Source organism: Cydia splendana, chromosome 13 (assembly GCF_910591565.1).
Source record: "Cydia splendana chromosome 13, ilCydSple1.2, whole genome shotgun sequence".
In the NCBI taxonomy this organism is placed as follows: Eukaryota; Metazoa; Arthropoda; class Insecta; order Lepidoptera; family Tortricidae; genus Cydia; species Cydia splendana.
Genome location: NC_085972.1, coordinates 12,069,335 through 12,089,103, shown reverse-complemented (window position 1 = coordinate 12,089,103; position 19,769 = coordinate 12,069,335). Strand labels below are relative to the sequence as shown.

The window sequence follows — 19,769 nt, the reverse complement described above, 5'->3', positions numbered from 1 at the left end:
CGTACAAAATAAATTTCCTCGCAATGTAAATGTAAAACACTCAGGAACTCTTGTTAGCAGTATCCTACCTTAATTTAGGATTTAGGTACAACGATCTGCAAAATTGCAGGGACACGCGATGAATGATTTCTTTCATAATGTTGCCATCCAATTTTGTGGCCGAGTGTACATTGCTTCTCAAAAACGTACACTGACACCTTAAAAATTGTCTCTGGTTTAATACCTATACCTATTCAATATTTAATATTGGATTTCCACACTATAGGTAGGTTATGGTAGGTAGTAGGTATTGTATAGTATTGATAATGGTATAGTGTACTTAATATATATTGGTACAGGTGGTAGTGAAATGGTGATACTTACATGATACTAGTATCTACAGGCGTACATTGTGACGTATCAGAGATAACTCCTATTATTGAGCAATCATAATTCTCTATAACAATACGGCTGGTACTTTATTTTATTGCTTCAACTAATTGCGTCTTTAGTTTTACCTTTACTATTTCCAAAAACACCATACGGTATGCCTTGGTTGGTAATAAAACCGACTCGGATTCGGATATGTTCTTATATTTCTTGTGTATAAAATTGCTCATTTGATTCAGGGTCAAAATTCGTTAGGTATATATAATATATGTCATAATCAGGGAGGTAATGCTTCTGCACAAAATTTTAAGACCAAAATTATACCTAAAATCGTGTTTTTACTTCTAGTTTATTTATGTACATACTAGACAGGAGGACATACCTACTAGTACAAGTCCGAATATTTATAGATGTAGTGCATAATTGTTTTCCTTCGTATTTTCTCGGAAACGTTCGTATTTGTCATGCCACTTCAGTCAACCTCAGTACTTTTTGTACCGAGACTGACTGAAATAGCAAGACACATTCGTGCGTTTTCGTGAAAATACGAAGGAAAATAATTTAACTACATCCGTGCGTATTCTGTAAATTAAATTACGCTTATATGAGGAAATTCTTGGAGATGTTACTGAGTCAGAAGGGTATGACGTTGCTCACTTTGATCTCGTACTAAACAGCTAGAACGTACATAACGTCAGATCACTTCTAAACATGGCAGTCGAGATCGCAGACAAAAGCTAACAAATTCGGTATATTTAGATTACCTATTTAGCGTCAGGTCGGCAACTCGCGAAAAATAATCAGTCGTTGTGGGGTGTTTGACGAAGGCTTTAGCGTTATGTAAGTCGCTTGATTAGCCCTCCTGCCTCAGTGTTTCGGTATACGTGCATGCGATCACGCCTCCTCTAGAAAACTATAAATGCCGGTTGAAGTTGACGTCGAGTGCCTTCCAGTGCCTGAAAGCTTTTCAAATAAATAAATATCAATATGTACGGATGGATTAGGAGTCCCGGCGTGAGTAACATTTTAATTGTTTATTATATATCATTGTTTAAATATCGTTAACGGCTACAATTGACTTTGTAACTGGCTGAAACCTGGCAATAAATAAGCCACTTTTCTTTGTTGCGAAATAGTAGCAGACTCGTCTTTTACATTTGAGAAAGAACTGTTAATACAACGCAAATATTTAATGACTTTATTATAACAGTATCTCTGCATTGAAAATGCTATTTTTTTTGTAATTGTGATGTACTATTTCTTTGTAAATTAATTAGTTTTTTGAAGTTCATTGACTACCGCCCGGCGACACCGCCTCTCAATTAAATCTGTATCCATTTAATGTGATTTTGATAACGGTCAACTCGAAATAACGTCTACTTAGATATAATTAATTGTGCTGAGAAAATCAATTCCAACCCAGACTTTAACAAATCTATGTCAGGCTTGACTTATATAATCAGCACAAGGTTAGAAAATAATTTAAACCTAACTGCTTGATACAGTTGAGGTTTCTGGCACCGGTCGCCCTTAACGACTGATAATGATTGTAATTGGTATGTATTATAAGAGCATGTGTACATGTTGTAGTCATGTGACCGGCCCCGCCTTAGTAGCTTAGCCGATGATCGTGTACCGGACGTTTAAAGGGCATCAGGTCCTTTCTCTTTCTAAAGCGGTATCCAGACGGGATGATCAAATCGGCCGATTTGATCAGAAATGAAATTGGCGGCAATCTCCAATTTAATCACCAATTTTAGATTTATGGTGATATTAGAGCCCTCTAAATTGAAAAAATGCACCAGAACGAAAATACTGGCGTCACAAATTGGTATTCTTGCGTCCGCACCTCATTTTATTGGTAATATCGGTAATTATGGGCGGTTGAATTGAATTCGGCGAGCCAAATTTTCGTCCGCACGTCCTGATTCGATCGGGCAATTTAATCAGATTGGCGAAAAATTTACTAGTCTGGATACGCCTTATGTTTAATTCGTTTAGGTTATCTTTATTTCCTCCTTCTCATGTTACGTTTCCTCTTTGCATTCTGATTATCAAGAAAACTTCTGGTCTGCTTGAGCTTGATTTAGACTATTAGGTGGGTATCTAATAAGCGTAGGTATAAAATGTAAAGGATAAAGTATCGGCCTTATCGGGATTAGGTTCGGTAATGTGAGTGGGCGCCTTTAATAACTTGGATCGGAAGATTTAATTTTATTTTTAATAGCCGTACTCAGTAATTAAATGTACCTTCTTCAAAACCTTCTTTAAAAGTACCTCGGTATATATCTTCGTGACTGTATAGTCTTGGTGTGTGTATATGGTATTTTTTTCTTAATAAATGTGCACCCAGCTGCAAAAAAGCATACCCACTGTACCGTATGATATTGTAATACCGTAAAATCATTTAGCAATGATAAAGCATAGACTTAATTATATCGACCGGGATATGAACCGTGATTACCTTTTGTATTGTTTTCGAACTCCCGATATTTCGACGCAGTTAAAGACTGTATCGTTAATTCTAGGGACAACTTTACTTAGCCGTTTTTTTTGGTATTATATTTTTATTTCAAAATTACACATGTGTTTAATTAGTGCTTTAATAAGGAACACATTTCGTCCTGGGACCTCGACGTAAAGCCTATGGTTTGGACAAAATTTACCCAATCCTCTCGAGTAACAATTACGAATGCTGACAAATACTACAAGAAAATTTGCGGTTTGCGAACAAGACGATATCACACAAAAAGAATCGTACTATGTAAACAGCAATTACAGATGATTCGTATAGCGAAACATCTGGACATAGTCTAAGAATTTTTTTTCGTAAAAAAAAAGTTTAGGATCTGTGCATGGTGGCCTTTTAGAGAATATGGCATGCTACTTACGACAACTATGACTTTGACATCTAATATAACTATCATGGAGTGTTTCTATCGACCCGCTCTAGCGATGGATCAACGCCATGAATGTCCGTTAGGCTTTGGTTTTAAGAGCCAACAGGAGTGGTCATTCCTCCATACAAACGTAGTCCTCGTTTTCCTCCGTGGTTTTTGAAGCTAGAGCAATGATTTTTTCAACACAGATTAATATTGTCAATATCTGTGTCGGACCGTTTTGCTTTTTTTGATATTTTTGTTTTTTAAGGCGCTAGAGCCCTTCAAAAACGGCCAAAATGGCCTAATAGACTATGCCGCAATGAGAGGCGTGGTATTCAAAACTGATATAAATTAGCCAAAAAAGCAAAACGGTCCGACACAGATAATTTCATAATCATTTAGATTTCCAAATTTGGTTACGATTGGTTAAGTTTTGGGGGAGGAAAAAGAGGACTACGAAACCTCGATTTTTGTCATTTTTACGCAGGATTTTTCGCCTCAGCTGCAGTTGTCCCTATCGCACTAATTTTAGGGGCGGAGTCAAGTTTCTAAATACGTACACAGCCAGAAAAGTGATGGGCAATAGTCGACATTTAATGTCGATAATCTAGTGATGTAAGAAGTTATCGATAAACCGTCTTGTGTGAAAATATCTAGATCCTAAGATACAAGGGGTTTTGGGTTGAGAGTAGGGAACACATTTTTGTAGTTATGATATACAATCTATTATGAACTTTTTGATTCTAATATTTCAAATTAGAAATCAAAATCAAAAATATTTTATTGCATGGTTAAAACGGGTTAACAAAATTTTTAGGTACCTACAGGCACGCTTCGTAATTGTCGAGCAATTTAGGGTCTTAGCTGAATTGGTTGTTCCATACTTACTCGTGCTCTATGGAATGTCCAATTTAGCTAGAACCCTAAATGGCTCAACAATCACGGAGCGTGACAGTACAAATGATTCATGTTCTGTATATCCTGCCCTACAATGGCGTTAATATTTGGTTGTCATGTCTATACTTCGTTTTTAAGCATTATTGAAAAAAAAAATAGTAAATACTAATATTAACCACTAAGTACATAACTATTACAAATAAAAACCGGGCAAGTGCGAGTCGGACTCACGCACGAAGGGTTCCGTACCATAATGCAAAAAAAATAAACTAAAAAAAAGCAAAAAAAAAAAACGGTCACCCATCCAAATACTGACCACTCCCGACGTTGCTTAACTTTGGTCAAAAATCACGTTTGTTGTATGGGAGCCCCATTTAAATATTTATTTTATTCTGTTTTTAGTATTTGTTGTTATAGCGGCAACAGAAATACATCATCTGTGAAAATTTCAACTGTCTAGCTATCACGGTTCGTGAGATACAGCCTGGTGACAGACGGACGGACGGACGGACGGACGGACGGACGGACGGACGGACGGACGGACAGCGAAGTCTTAGTAATAGGGTCCCGTTTTACCCTTTGGGTACGGAACCCTAAAAAAGCTAAATAATTATACGATTGCATGCTTAAAAAAGACACGTCACCTTCACTCTAATGCTAAACAAACGAAGAATAAGAACTAACAGCGATAAGACCGCCTGTTGCTACCTTTATCTACATTGTAAATCGGTTTTAGGGTTCCGTACCCAAAGGGTAAAACACGGGACCCTATTACTAAGATGCCGCTGTCCGTCCGTCCGTCTGTCACCAGGCTGTATCTCACGAACCGTGATAGCTAGACAGTTCAAATTTTCACAGATGATTTATTTCTGTTGCCGCTATAACAACAAATACTAAAAACAGGTTAAATAAAATTTTTAGTGGGGCCTCCCATACAACAAACGTGATTTTTGACCGAAGTTAAGCAACGTCGGGCGGGGTCAGTACTTGGATGGGTGACCGTTTTTATAAATAATGGTACGGAACCCTTCGTGTGCGAGTCCGACTTGCACTTCGCCGGTTTTTTTTAAATTTGTTTTTATGTTTGTGGTGTAATAAAGAATATTTTAGAGTCAGACCAAGAAAAGTCTACAGCAATTTTGATAGCACACGCAGTGCAAGTGTTATTTATATGTCATAATTTCATAGAAGCGACATTTGAAATAATACTTGCACTGCGTGTTCTATCAAAATCGCTATAGATTTTTCTTGGCCTAACTCTACTTTAAATTACAAAGTAAGGCCTAAATTATAAAATAATCATCAATCATCAATGTTTTTTTTTTCTGTTTATTAAACTTGATATTTTGTCTATAGTATTAGCGGACATGGCCTCAAAATTTAAACCCGCTTAAGAATCGGGCCTTATTTCGTGCATTATATACAATACTACCCATTTTTGTGTAGTCATTATTTATACTATAGAAGCATTGTTTGAGTAGCCAATTATTTAAACAGTATTTTTTTAAAGGGCAACGGTGGCAATATTTTAAGGTCTGGATAATAAGATACAGATCTTAATAAGGATATCAATGTAAGTGAATGTTACCATGACTACCAAACAAACAAATGTGATAGAATTTGCCAGCTGGCATTGTAACATTCAGACAGTTACCTATGTACCTAATCTGAAATATGAATAAATTAGTAATATTTTAAACAGGAAAGTAAACCGAATTTTGGCCTTTTGCTGGACACAATCACAATAGTAATTTGTTTTACAAGAGGGCAAAGTTTATCGCCACCGGTTGATGCATTTGCAGCACCAATGGTAGAAAATGCAAGCTCATCATCAACTGCATAATCGACGTTTGATATGACTATTGAATCCGAGCTTTTTGATCATGAATCATGATAAAACAAAATTTTAGAAGGTCGCAGAATAGTGGATATAAATTTTTTATTTTCTGTGATCTCAAATATCAGGCACGATCATACAAATTGTACATTTGCTGATCTTGCCTTTGTCATTGAAAGACGTAAGGGTTTACACAGAGAATATATATTTAAGTGTAATATGTGCAAAAAAAAGGAAACGGTACACTCTGAAGACCCAAAAAGAAAATGTTAGTAAATACTGCTCCTCCCCATGGTTACTTGGTTCCTTATTCAACCTACCTGAAATTAAACGAGTAGGTTAGTAAATTATATCATTTTACATTATAAAGTTAAATGTTTAGGTATCTCAATCACTTACTCACTGGTGGACATGGACGCAAAATTTTTGCCCATCTACTTATACTATCTTATAAAAAATGAAATTTTGAAAGTTAGCACGCTTAAAGTTCGTTTTTTTTGCATTAAGGTAACAGATTTTGACATGTCTTATTAAAAATTACCATTGAAAAATAAGTCATAGCAAATATGTTAGAATTATAAATCATATTAATCATATTAATGAGCAAGAGCACCCTAAACCGGCGAGCGTGTATGAGGAATGTTATGAATGTGAAGGAAGCGAAAGTGGTATGTCAGGATCGTAGCAAGTGGAAATCCGTGGTCTCTGCCTACCCCTCCGGGAAATAGGCGTGATTGTATGTATGTATGTATGTATGTATTAATCATATACTTTTTTATATTCTTTTGCTTTCATAAGTAATATAAACTAATTTTTGAAAGCGTTTTTCAATAATTATTAATAAAAAGACACGTCATGATTGTTTACCTTCTTTCTAATGCTAAAAAATAACAAACTATAATAACCGGGCCTTATTTGGTACAGAACCTTGATTTGATAGGTACATCGGATATTCTGGGCCCCTGAGTTTGTTACGTAAAGGACAAAATGGTGACATGTGGTTAGAGCTGATACTGTTAAACTAGTGGTTCTGTGCGCTAAGTATAAAAAATAAGCTTCAGCGAACTCATTAAGCCTAGAAAAAACCCTACACCCTACTGCCACTTAAGTCAGTCTTGAGTCTTTGAATCAATTTCCGTAGTAGTACTACTACTACTAAGGTACTAGGAGGTAATAAGGCCTATAGTAGGTATAATAAGGCCTACCTGAAAAATAATGTTCTTACAACAGTGTAACCGTGTTAGTTATTTGAGTAACATATATGTAAAGTGATACAATTAAAAGCTAACAGCAAACCAGTACATAAATTATATCTTATGTACTTCTTATGAATTACACTCTTATAAAGGTTTCGGCTAATTACGCTTAATTACTTGAATAAAGGTAGATGAATTGCGTGCGGTCCAATAGGTAACCACAACTCACGGAGTCCAAAACAATAAGCTGATCAGCAAAGTCAAGTAAACAAAGCCAAGTCACAGTAGTAGAAAGATTATCGAGTTCCGTAAACGTAAGCCATTAAAATAAAATTCAATCGCAACACAGTAAGTAATAAGTGAACGCCTCGTGGCAGTAACGCACGAAAAATAACATTGCAAATTGTCGGCAATGAGGCGCGCGCGGGTGCAAGCGTACGCATCTGTGTGCGTGCATTACACACACAAATACAGTCTCTCACGCCCCGTCAGAGCGACGGGTATATTCAGCTTGAAATCTCAAAATTGACTTTTAGCTCAGCTCCCGTTTCGTCTTAACCTGTTGTTACTTTAAATCGTACCAAAGAGTCGGTGAAATAGTCTCAAATTCAGCTCGATAGGCTTGTCCGGACTGTATTTGCTATACGGTATTAAAAGCATAAAGTCCCTAAAATAAAAAAAAATTCAAACCTTTTTAAATCAGATATATGTAGCTTAAAAATACCCTCAGATCAAACTCTTAGAACATAGTAATACAAAATAATACACATGCCAACAGTTAGACCAGGTTTAATCTGTCCCTATACTTAACAATACGGGCTTTACATCACACAGGTTACTCACGTATTTTAAGTCGAAAAACGCTGCGCTGCTGCGTCGGTCCGTCACCGTCAACGCAAGCTCCTGATGACACTCCTCGGTACGGAGTGAAACATGTCGAACGTTTTTCGACTTAAAAAAACGTGAGTGACCCGTTCTTAATATGTATATTTAATGTCTGTGTCTCACGGAAGTTTTGTCATATGTGGCATGTAAAAATTAGTGCAATCAATTAAAAGTAATACTTAAATAAATTAATATGCAAATAGTCTTGAAGTGGATAAAAATTAGGTTTCTGGTTCTCTAAGAGAAAGCCTTACTTTCCATTCATTATGTACTCAATAATTTGCAAGTTAACATTACCATGCACGCATTTAACGTTATTCTGCATTACATGTGACAATTAATGTTCACAATGACTGTAAAAATGTTCTGCTATATCATATGTTTGCCTACAAAACATTGAATATATTAAGATAGTACCTACCTTATTGTTTGACTACGTTAGTAAATTAAAGCGTTTCTGTCACATGTTATTGTACTAGGTGATAGGCAGCAAGTGATAAGCGTGTGTATGTTTTGCACACACGTCTTATCGTGTACAAATTAATTATTTTTGCCTCGCAGCTTCATTTGCTGCTTGAACGAACTATCTCAGACAAACAAGGGAAGGTCGCGGAAGGGTGACCGGCACTTGGAAACCAGACATCACGGAAAATTTAATTCTCATGTCATTGCGATTAATTTCAAGATCGTGAGCGTAACTGTCACATTGGACTCATTGGAGACAGCTGAGGTCAATGAACAACGAAGTCGGGTTTAGTCGTTTGACAGGTATCTAACAAGTAGAACTACCTAGTAGGTGTAATGAATTTGTCCCAGTCCCAGTGTGTTACCTATATGAGTCTCATATAGGTGACACACTGGGACTTTACAGTGTCCACTGTTCTGCAGCACTCTCTTAGGTATAGTTGCAGCCAACAATTGTGGGGCAATGTTAAGAAACTAATAAATAATTAATGATGCAAATAAATAATTTCTGATTCAAAATTCAATATTAGTTAATATAGTTTTGGTTATCATTTCGAGACATCGAATGAAGAATATGCACGTTCAATTTCTTGTCACTTCCGTGGTAGGAAAATTTAACTGGGCTTAATGGGTACAATTTAAAATAACTTTAGGTGTTTAGTTATTTTTGAAGAGCATTTCACCCTGGGTCAAATAACCTTGACTTATTACACCTTACTATTTTGATCTATTCATAGTAAGCGTGCCAGGATGTCCTTGCAGTTACTAATAATGTCGTTTCCACTGAGTCACTATCCTATACGACTAGGTAATCCGCAAAAATTCTTCCTAAGAAATCTTGTCATCGGATTTCCCCGATATGATTTCTTATGTAAATTAATAGATCTTTAATTTCCTACAATTATTTCCCAAATAACCTATAAGCTGTTGCCTTGGCATTGAGTATCTGAGTTTAGGATTGCTTTGCGTAAAAAACAAGGGACAGTGGCGGATTTACAGTATTTGCCGCCCTAGGCCCCAGGCACTGTAGCCGCCCCTTTCTCATCACCCATCATATTGACTACATTTTGAGTTATTTCTTGTTATCATCAGCGAATTTTTTGTCACAATTTGCCGCCCTAGTCCCGGGCCTACTGGGCTTTAGGACAAATCCGCCACTGACAACCGACATTTTTTTGTATAACAAAAATTTGATCTATTACATTCGAATTATTATCTACCTTTTAAAACATTTTCATATTGCAAGTACATACCTATAGCCCTGAATAAAATATAGATCTTATTGATGTTACAGGCCAATGATATAAGTGGTTACGGGATTTCTCTATTGATATTCACCGCAATAGATTCTTGAATGACATCGTGATCCTCATGTCACGTCATGTCAACTGAAGTTAGAAATCATTCACATGAACAAAAGACTGCGGTTCTATATTCTATACCTATGTTATGTCAGTTATGTGTGTTAAGGATGAAGATTACATCACTTGCATCTATTTATCACTATCGTATATAAGTGGTTTTATGGATGAATAGATAATAGAGGTGGCTGACGACTTATTTTAATGTACATATACCAAGGTGGGTATTTAGTTATTATTTACTACGTACCTAATAGTACCAACTCACACGGGATTAACATATTACCTACATCAGTGGTATATCGGCTCTCGACCGCTCTGAGCAGTTTTTGCATTTGTAAGGAATAATGTTCGCTTAGAAATTTAAGTCACTACTTAAAAGGTCCTTGATTTAATATAGTGACACTTAAATTCTCAAGGAGTGGTCTGTAAAATGTCCTGAATTAGAAGTAATTGATACGATACTTAATTAAATCAAGTAGCGTTTCGATAGCTCACTTGTGTAGCTGGATAGTCGTTGAGGCACCTGGCTCGAGGCGATATTTTTTATAATAAGTATTTCACCTTCATGGTTGGTGGTAGTACCTGTGGTGGATACAGTCAGCACTCATAGTCTCATAGTAGCGGATGCGACGACGTGTCATATTAAGCACTTATTGTGGATGCATCTGCTGCAATTGATGATAACTATACAAACGGGAATATTGAAATTATTAGGGTTAGCCGTATATGAATCGTAAGTGAAATAATAACTTTAATAAGAACTTGCTTACGAATAAAAGTATTGGCAACAAGTACCTGACAAACTATTCGATTAGCATACTGCTGTAAATACGACCGTAACGTGCTAAGTGACTGACCATTTGTTGACTGCTATAGTATTCTAAATACATGTGCAGTCAAACGTAGTTGATCAGACACGATCTAAAGGTGTGTCCACATAATAAAAGCCTGAAGGTGTGTCCACATCAAAGAATATAATACTCACTAGGAGACGAACGGTAACTCCATACAAAAAAATGTCCCCAACCGTTTATACGTTTATACTAGTGGCGCCGTCGTTGTGTACCAATGGAACTAAAGTTGACAACCGGTTTAGCCTGGCGGGTATTGGTACCTAGGTATAGGTAGTAATTCTGTTGATAAACATATTTGTTATCTTCATATCACGAAATATATGAAAGATGCAAATATTACCCCTTGTTTGTGGTATTATCAATTGATTTAAATAAAAGGCATATTTAGATTGTATTATTTTATTTATTAAAAAATGTTTTACATATATAAATATACACTGAAAATTAAACCCTGACAACTTAATAAAAAAATAGACATTAATAAAGCGCATTCACAAAGTTTTCAGTATAATCATAAAGGAAATATATAAAAGAGTCCTCAACCCATACAAGCCTAGTAGTCTGTGGTATAATACAAATAACTTTAGGCATGCCTACCTATTACACTTTACACACTTTACACACACAGATACACTACACTTTACACACGGCATTTTACACAGATTTCCAACTTGTATTCATACATTTCTTCACGGTTAATTAATACGCTTTCCCGATGCGTTATGACGCGGTTCCTTCTGAACCCACTAAAGCTATGAATTTCGCTCCGCATTTAGCACATTTTCTATGTGCATTGCTGTAATCCATGTAGGTACAGACTTACAGAGTCTTAAGTGGTAGTACCGCTACGTTGTATTTATTATTTAATGATTTAATAAATAAAATTTTCGTTATGAACTTTAACCACAGCAGTTGGACAGAGTCATTGACAAATATATTTTTTTATTATGGTGGGTAGACGTACCTACCCTCCATATATTTTATAAACATTGATAAAGACAGTTGGAAGCAAATATTCATTATAAAACTTAATCGCGTGTAATTAAGTTTTAAGTGTTTTAAGTCCCGTTTTATGATTAATAATGTAAAATATTCGTGTAAATTTAAATCTTAGTTGGGAGCAATGTTGCTGTAGAAAACTGTTTTTATTTTGATTACTGGCAACTTTTTCTAGGAGGCCAAAGCACACATAGAAGCTTCAGGTGCATACATGCGCAATTATTTGGGGACATAACTTTCTTAGGAAGTGAACAGGCCTGTCCACATAAAAAAAAGCCTGAAGAATATTGAATCGCAAAACTATCTGCAAATGTCATAAAAGCGTGGCGTGGCATAATTATACTTAGAAGTATTTAATATAATACATGAAATTAACCTCATGGTTAACTCCATGTTTCTAGTTTCCGTTCTGAGCTCTAGTGGTTCCCTATCACAGTTATCCTCATAACTCACACAGAGGTACTTTGTCTTCTCTGTAGTATTATTTTTAAATCTATATATTTATTATTTGAAACTCCCCAAAGGAGCATTTCGGTTACCTCAAGTCTTACAGATCTCAAAATTTGTTTTTCTCTGTGCACTCTTCCTCTTCAAAATTTTATAATTCGTACGTATTTTTATGTAATTTCCAGGCTATCCGATTACCTATAGAAGTCTCTTCCTCCTGATTTACTCGTAAAACGTGCTAAATCCTTTGCTTATTGAGCATTAACTGTCATTAATTAGTGTTCTGCCTTTAAAATATTAATTTGTACATATAGGTACGAGTATATTATTTGACTGACACTAACTATAATGTTCTTACATCATCATCACTTTACGCAGCACCTACTGTTTTCTGTTTTACACTATTCTGTTTTCTTTCTTATCTCCACTACCCAATTCTTGACTGGAAGAGATCGCTCTTTAGCATAAGCCCGCCTGTAGTGTAACCTTTATTCCGTGTTAGTAACTTAATTTATTGATATTCAGCTGTTGTTGTATTGTAGGTATTTATAGTAACCAACTTTTACTGTTTTGATGTTGGTGCCGTACCAGCAAAACCATCCTATATAAAACTTAATCAAATATAACCCTGCATTTTATAGCAAGTAATACAGAATAGCCGACACAAAGAATCTCAGAAAGTGTATACTCACACTTAACATCAAGCCCTCATCTTCATGTCAATGGCCAGTTGCGAAATCGTATCTTCGCAAACCTAAAGAAGTAGCTGGAGTCCATTTCTCCACATACTTACTGTTTGCTAACCGGCTGCCATCCGATGTGATTCTGCAGTTGTTTGTTGTTTGCCAAAGAACAATCGTGGAGGCGCTAGACAGAAAGCAATTTCGTAAAAGAGAAAACACTCGGAAAGCCGCTGGACTATCATTATGAAGAAATAAACGCTAACAAAATGTCGTTACTCTTATCTCGGTTGAGACGCTGAGAAATGGCAGTATCGCGTAAACTATAACGGAGTCGTGGTGTGTTTGTGACTGTTAGCGTTTTTGGTGTTTTAAACGTTTCTCAGTTCGAATAATCGCGTGTTGTAGTGTGATGGAGTTCCAGTACTATGGCAACATTGAGCGCCGGTCTCGTCGATATGACCGGCCTCTATGGGACGAAGAGGACAACCTTTCTGATAGACATATCAATGGTAAGGGCTATGTGTACACACAGCAGCAAAAGAGCATACCCAATTACCCACTTTATGAATGGAAATCATAACACACCTAGGTACATTGTACTAGTTAAAAAAAGTTTCTTTAAATTTCGTATTTTATCCAATACGATTAATTGTTTAGCTAATAAACACTAATAAAAATTATAATACTTACCAGTAAAATTAATTAAAAACTAAACTGATTACAGTAACTAAACGTATAAAAATATGTCAATTCGTTTGGGCTGCAGAACGAGCAAAGAAACAGACATCCCATATATCCCAGACTCACAACCCATATATGTATATATCCAGTAGTAAAATACTTAACTGCCCTCTTTTATTCCTTGAAACCGCGGTACATAATACATATGTAAGTCTACCTATATTTGATAGGCGTTATAACAACATTAATTAATAGGTACTCTGTTCTATGTTATGTTATAGGCTGTTCTGTTCCGTATCTAATTAAAATAAATCTTTGGGATATAATAAAATTAACGACATAAGAATTAAGTAGGTAATATTATAATTAATAATCTTTTATGGCAATAATACGTTACAATTAAACATGTGTAAATATTATTTTTTGTACCTTTTAACACTTTTGACTTCAAGTTGACATCAGCAAAGAGTAATATAATATATAGGGACATAACTACATATAATACCTACGTTATTACTTGCTCTACGTCAAATGTTAACTTAGTAGTTTGTTTTTGTTATGTTGGTGCAGTCTTCACCTGGAAGTAATTTTCTTATTAAAATTTAAGTACCTAATTATTATTGAAATCGTATTCGTTTGTGTGTATCTGGGCATCATCATCTGCTAAAGCGAAACCTTACAGTTATATGTGAGTTATATGCTAGCGTGACGTACTGTTAATCAGATTAAGTTGGAAATACATTTGGATTAGATTGAGGCAAATAAAAGGCGGAGGTATTTATAGGCACGTATTTAACTGGTCAACTAATTAATCGAATTTGGGTAGTTTAAAAAAATAGAAAAGGGTACTAAAATATAAAAAAAAACAGGCAACAAAAACGGAGCCTTTAAATATATCAATATGAGTTGTTATTTTAAATTATTTATATCACAGTGTCTTGTGTTTTTGTCTTGTTTGTGTTTATCATAGCGCACGCTAACATACATATAGCTAGTAGCTACATAACCATTTGGTAAGCATGCTGCTGTTTTTGTCTCTTCTTCTTCCTCGCGTTATCCCGGCATTTTGCCACGGCTCATGGGAGCCTGGGGTCCGCTTTGACAACTAATCCCAAGAATTGACGTAGGCACTAGTTTTTACGAAAGCGACTGCCATCTGACCTTCCAACCCAGAGGGGAAACTAAGCCTTATTAGGAGTAGTCCGGTTTCCTCACGATGTTTTCCTTCACCGAAAAGCGACTGGTAAATATCAAATGATATTTCGTACATAAGTTCCGAAAAAACTCATTGGTACGAGCCGGGGTTTGAACCCGCGACCTCCGGATTGCAAGTCGCACGCTCTTACCGCTAGGCCACCAGCGCTTATTATGCTGCTGTTTTTGTATACTTACTTAAATTGAAGAGTACCTAGTCTAGTCTGTTGAGACCTAGTCTGTTGTTGCTGCTGTTTTTGCATACTTACTTAAATTGAAGAGTACCTAGTCTAGTCTGTTGTTGCTGCTGTTTTTGCATACTTACTTAAATTGAAGAGTACCTAGTCTAGTCTGTTGAGACCTAGTCTGTTGTTGCTGCTGTTTTTGCATACTTACTTAAATTGAAGAGTACCTAGTCTAGTCTGTTGTTGCTGCTGTTTTTGCATACTTACTTAAATTGAAGAGTACCTAGTCTAGTCTGTTGAGACCTAGTCTGTTGTTGCTGCTGTTTTTGCATACTTACTTAAATTGAAGAGTACCTAGTCTAGTCTGTTGTTGCTGCTGTTTTTGCATACTTACTTAAATTGAAGAGTACCTAGTCTAGTCTGTTGAGACCTAGTCTGTTGTTGCTGCTGTTTTTGTATACTTACTTAAATTGAAGAGTACCTAGTCTAGTCTGTTGTTGCTGCTGTTTTTGCATACTTACTTAAATTGAAGAGTACCTAGTCTAGTCTGTTGAGACCTAGTCTGTTGTTGCTGCTGTTTTTGTATACTTACTTAAATTGAAGAGTACCTAGTCTAGTCTGTTGTTGCTGCTGTTTTTGCATACTTACTTAAATTGAAGAGTACCTAGTCTAGTCTGTTGAGACCTAGTCTGTTGTTGCTGCTGTTTTTGCATACTTACTTAAATTGAAGAGTACCTAGTCTAGTCTGTTGAGACCTAGTCTGTTGTTGCTGCTGTTTTTGTATACTTACTTAAATTGAAGAGTACCTAGTCTAGTCTGTTGTTGCTGCTGTTTTTGCATACTTACTTAAATTGAAGAGTACCTAGTCTAGTCTGTTGAGACCTAGTCTGTTGTTGCTGCTGTTTTTGCATACTTACTTAAATTGAAGAGTACCTAGTCTAGTCTGTTGTTGCTGCTGTTTTTGCATACTTACTTAAATTGAAGAGTACCTAGTCTAGTCTGTTGAGACCTAGTCTGTTGTTGCTGCTGTTTTTGCATACTTACTTAAATTGAAGAGTACCTAGTCTAGTCTGTTGAGACCTAGTCTGTTGTTGCTGCTGTTTTTGTATACTTACTTAAATTGAAGAGTACGGGTACATGCGGTCACTGTAATGGAGCGTTTCGGACGCTCGAACGGTGCCCGACCTTATTTTAAAATTGCAATTTGCCTTTAATACATATTTACGGTTGCAGTAGATACACTGTAGAATGTTTCATCCTTAGATTTAATGCCCTTGGGTACAAGGCGCTGTACCAGCTTAGACCTTGCGAAGGTTCAGATTTGACGCCTCAAAGTGGTCGCCGGTTTTAGTCCCCTCACCACGCACTTTACGTACGCACATAGTCATTGATTGTAACAGCATGTTAGATATGAATTATTTTGTTGAGAGAAGCGCTTGTTTCCGCTTTGTATATGTTAAGAGATAAGAAAACGATAAGCGACTATTAAGTGTCATGCAATGGTGATTAATTACTGAGAGTTATAGTCGCTTCGAGGTGATATAACGTGACCGCAATTGCTTTTCACAGTTTTATGGCTGGTCCAATAGATAAGAAAAGCGGCGATTAGGGTTAGTAGAGCCATGTTGGCCTTTACGTGGCCCTGGTGGTGGATTGTGAAATAGAGTTTATCAGGGTCGCCATTCCTGTGCATCGGCGGACGGACTAGGCCTCAACATCCCTATAATACTTACCGCAAAACTAACTGGCGACTGAGATCATAATGCTATCTCCTTTATCCTTGTTAAGACCAACCAAGAGTGAAAGAGATGGCATTATGACCTGACTCGCCACTTCGTTTTGCGGCAAGTATAGAAAAGGGGACAGCGTGCCGTGATGCCCTAGAACCTGTGGTAAGGCATGAGAAAGGCTTGAGTGCATGTAATGTATGCCTACATATCCAGGAGTCCTCACTGATGGTGGCCCTCGTACAGTTTTTGAAACACCTAAGATGAAAACCTAAGGTGACCATCGGTGAAACACCATATATTGTCGGGTGACAAGCAAAAGTCACTAACTAACATCATTGAAATTATTGGACAATAAACCGTGTTACAAGTGTAATAAAGTGCATTGTTACTTAGTACTTAGTGAGTTTTGCTTGTCACCCGACGATATATAATGCAGTTTAAAGGTCATCTCCACAAAACAAAGACACCCAGAGCTCTTTAACCAATGAAAGATTATGTATTTTCGTTTTATAATAGGAGGATTTCGTATTAAATGAAAAAAAAACAAGTAATTTTTTATTTATCTGATAATATTCCATTATACTTGTACCTTAATCGATATAATTGTCTTCTGTAAATGTTATATTTTGGCCGCACTCCTCCAACACCCGTTCATGTATTACTGTGTATTTTGTATTACCAACGGGTTCACAGAAGAAGTATAATAGTATTCGATGTATTCACGGTTGCCAGTAAATAAATGAAATTAAATCAATACGCCCTAGTTATTTGGCCTTATGAATTAGTTATAGTGAAATTGTTATTTTATGATCCTATTTATTTACTTATCTTTATACGCCCACCTTCTGGTTTTAATAAAAATACATTGATACATTAATAGCATCATAAATATAAAACCTCGGGATAATTATTATCTTACCTAAATATTAAATGCGTGTAATTAAAATTAAACACATTGTTCTTTAACACAAATATTTAAAAAAAAAACCGGTCAAGTGCGAGTCGGACTCGCGTTCCAAGGGTTCCGTACATGACCTTATTTTTAACAATGTAAGCCCGACTCACGCTTGCCTGCACATTTCTAATAGGTTTTCCTGTCATCTATACTAATATATAGGTAAAGAACTATTATGTGGATTGATAACATAGCAACTTATTTAAACCACCAGTGTACACCTTTTAACAAGTTTTAGTTAAAAAATATCAGTCACTACTTACTATGTAATTGTGCAAACAAATTTTAAATTGCTTTCGTTATCCCTAATAAATAGCTGCTTAAGATAAAACCATTAAAGCCTAACCCCACGACCCGGTTTTATTTCCGATAACATCGAATAAAGCTATAAATCATTTAATAACATTTGTCTCCGCAGCGTGAATAAACAATTCTAAGATTGCATAATATATGTTGGACTAACATACATTGTTGACCTTTTCCTGTCTATACAACTTAGTTAACCAATATATAGGTACTTACTTATCGAAAACGTATATAAAATGTAGTTCAACACGGGACAATCTTAAAAAAAAATAATTTTCGTACACATCATAGAAATGTAGGTAATTTTTCGTATTTGTATATTCTGATAATAGACCGCAAACGGTACCACCTACTAAAGTAAATGTAGATATCTACTGTACAGTGGCGGATTTGCAGTCTTTGCCGCCCTAGGCCCCATGCCCTGTAGCCGCTCCTTTCAAGGCACCCATAATATTGACTACATTTTGAGTTATTTCTTGTTACCATTAGCGATTTTTTTGTCAGAATTTACCGCCCCTAAATATCTTGCCGCCCTAGGCCCGGGCCTACTGTGCCTTAGGGCAAATCCGCCACTGCTACTGTAGAAAAAAAATCCCATTCATGCACAGTGTATTTAAGATCGTAGATTTATTTCTTAATTAACAAATCTATGTAAACGCAGAGCAGTGGAAATCACACCCCATTGTTCACGAATCAACGTCCAGTCGCAAAATGCTGTGGCATTTTGCGGTATCTATGAAGAACGCTCTTGCTACCTATACCGGCTATACCTACAGAATCTTATCTAGAATAAGTAGGTATATAATTAAAGTTTGTACGTTTCCCGCTTCGTATATGCCCGTCTAGACTGCAGACTGCGGGATCGATCCCTTAAGGATAATTTTAGAAAACCCCCACCACCTTCCATTGTCACTACACTGTTCATTCAGTTAGCTGTTAGGGTATAGAGAAATAACAACGTTAAAGGACTTTGTTTTTTAATTCAGTTTAAACAATGTATGACAAAACTTTTAATAGGGCGTGAAAGAGACATTGCACTTTCGACCTAGATTCAGGTCCAGATTGAATGTATTTCAGTTGTAAGAAAAAAGAACATTCAACGCATGCCCATTGGCCGTCCAGTTATAGTTAAGTATATGAGTTATATTATCATTTTCGTCATGTTAGCGAGGCCTCACTTTTCTAATAATATTTTTTTAAGTCTTGTCATCACACTTTCTAGTGTGCCTATTAAGCTGTAAGGGCTACGGCGTAGCGCTACGAGATTAGCTTACCACATAGTTAAGACACTTTTTTCCTTAATTCTTACAAATAACAATTTTCGTACGATAACGTTACAAAAAGGCATCTAGTAAGATTTTAGGCCCACTTCATTCAACCTAAGTACTTCATGCTTTGGAAACAGTAGCATTTATCACAGATATTATAATTATAGTATAATTTGAGTCATAATGAACCCAACCGCTCTTCCCGTTACGAATCCAATATAAGTGATATCTTCCTCCGAGACTACAAAGCGCCATTGATAAAGGCATATATCCACCACCGACAGCATAACAAAGAGCAGACAGTAAAAAAATCACGAAGTGTCATTTACATTGTCAGTAATAACATTTTAATTTAACCCTTTGTGAGTTTGACGGAAGCCCTGCCGGGCCCGGCGTCGTTAATTGAGTCGCTCGCAAACAAAGCGGTGCAATTGCAATCGGACCGCGAGCACGCGAATGTGGACAGTAAAGTTGTTCTCGTTGCTCATCCGGCGGTGGCGAGCGTTTGTGTATGCGAACCAATATTCTAAAAATATTAATAAGGTTTTTTGTCATTTATGTTTAATAAAAAC

At 36.3% G+C, this 19,769-nt stretch overlaps 1 protein-coding gene across 4 annotated transcripts in view; it reads left to right on the top strand.

Annotated features, from left to right (window-relative positions):
* Window positions 1-19,769, top strand: part of LOC134796095 (uncharacterized) — a 98,419-nt gene that overhangs the window by 5,078 nt on the left and 73,572 nt on the right. Inside the window, exon 1 of one of the 4 annotated variants that reach the window (XM_063768045.1) lies at window positions 1,249-1,383. The exons of 2 other annotated variants lie outside the window; for them this stretch is intronic. In XM_063768045.1, the coding sequence (XP_063624115.1) occupies window positions 1,357-1,383 (27 nt within the window). In that variant the 5' untranslated portion in view covers window positions 1,249-1,356. Of the gene's footprint in view, window positions 1-1,248; window positions 1,384-13,272; window positions 13,388-19,769 lie in introns of those variants that run through there. One more of the 4 variants, XM_063768047.1, reaches the window with a different exon arrangement.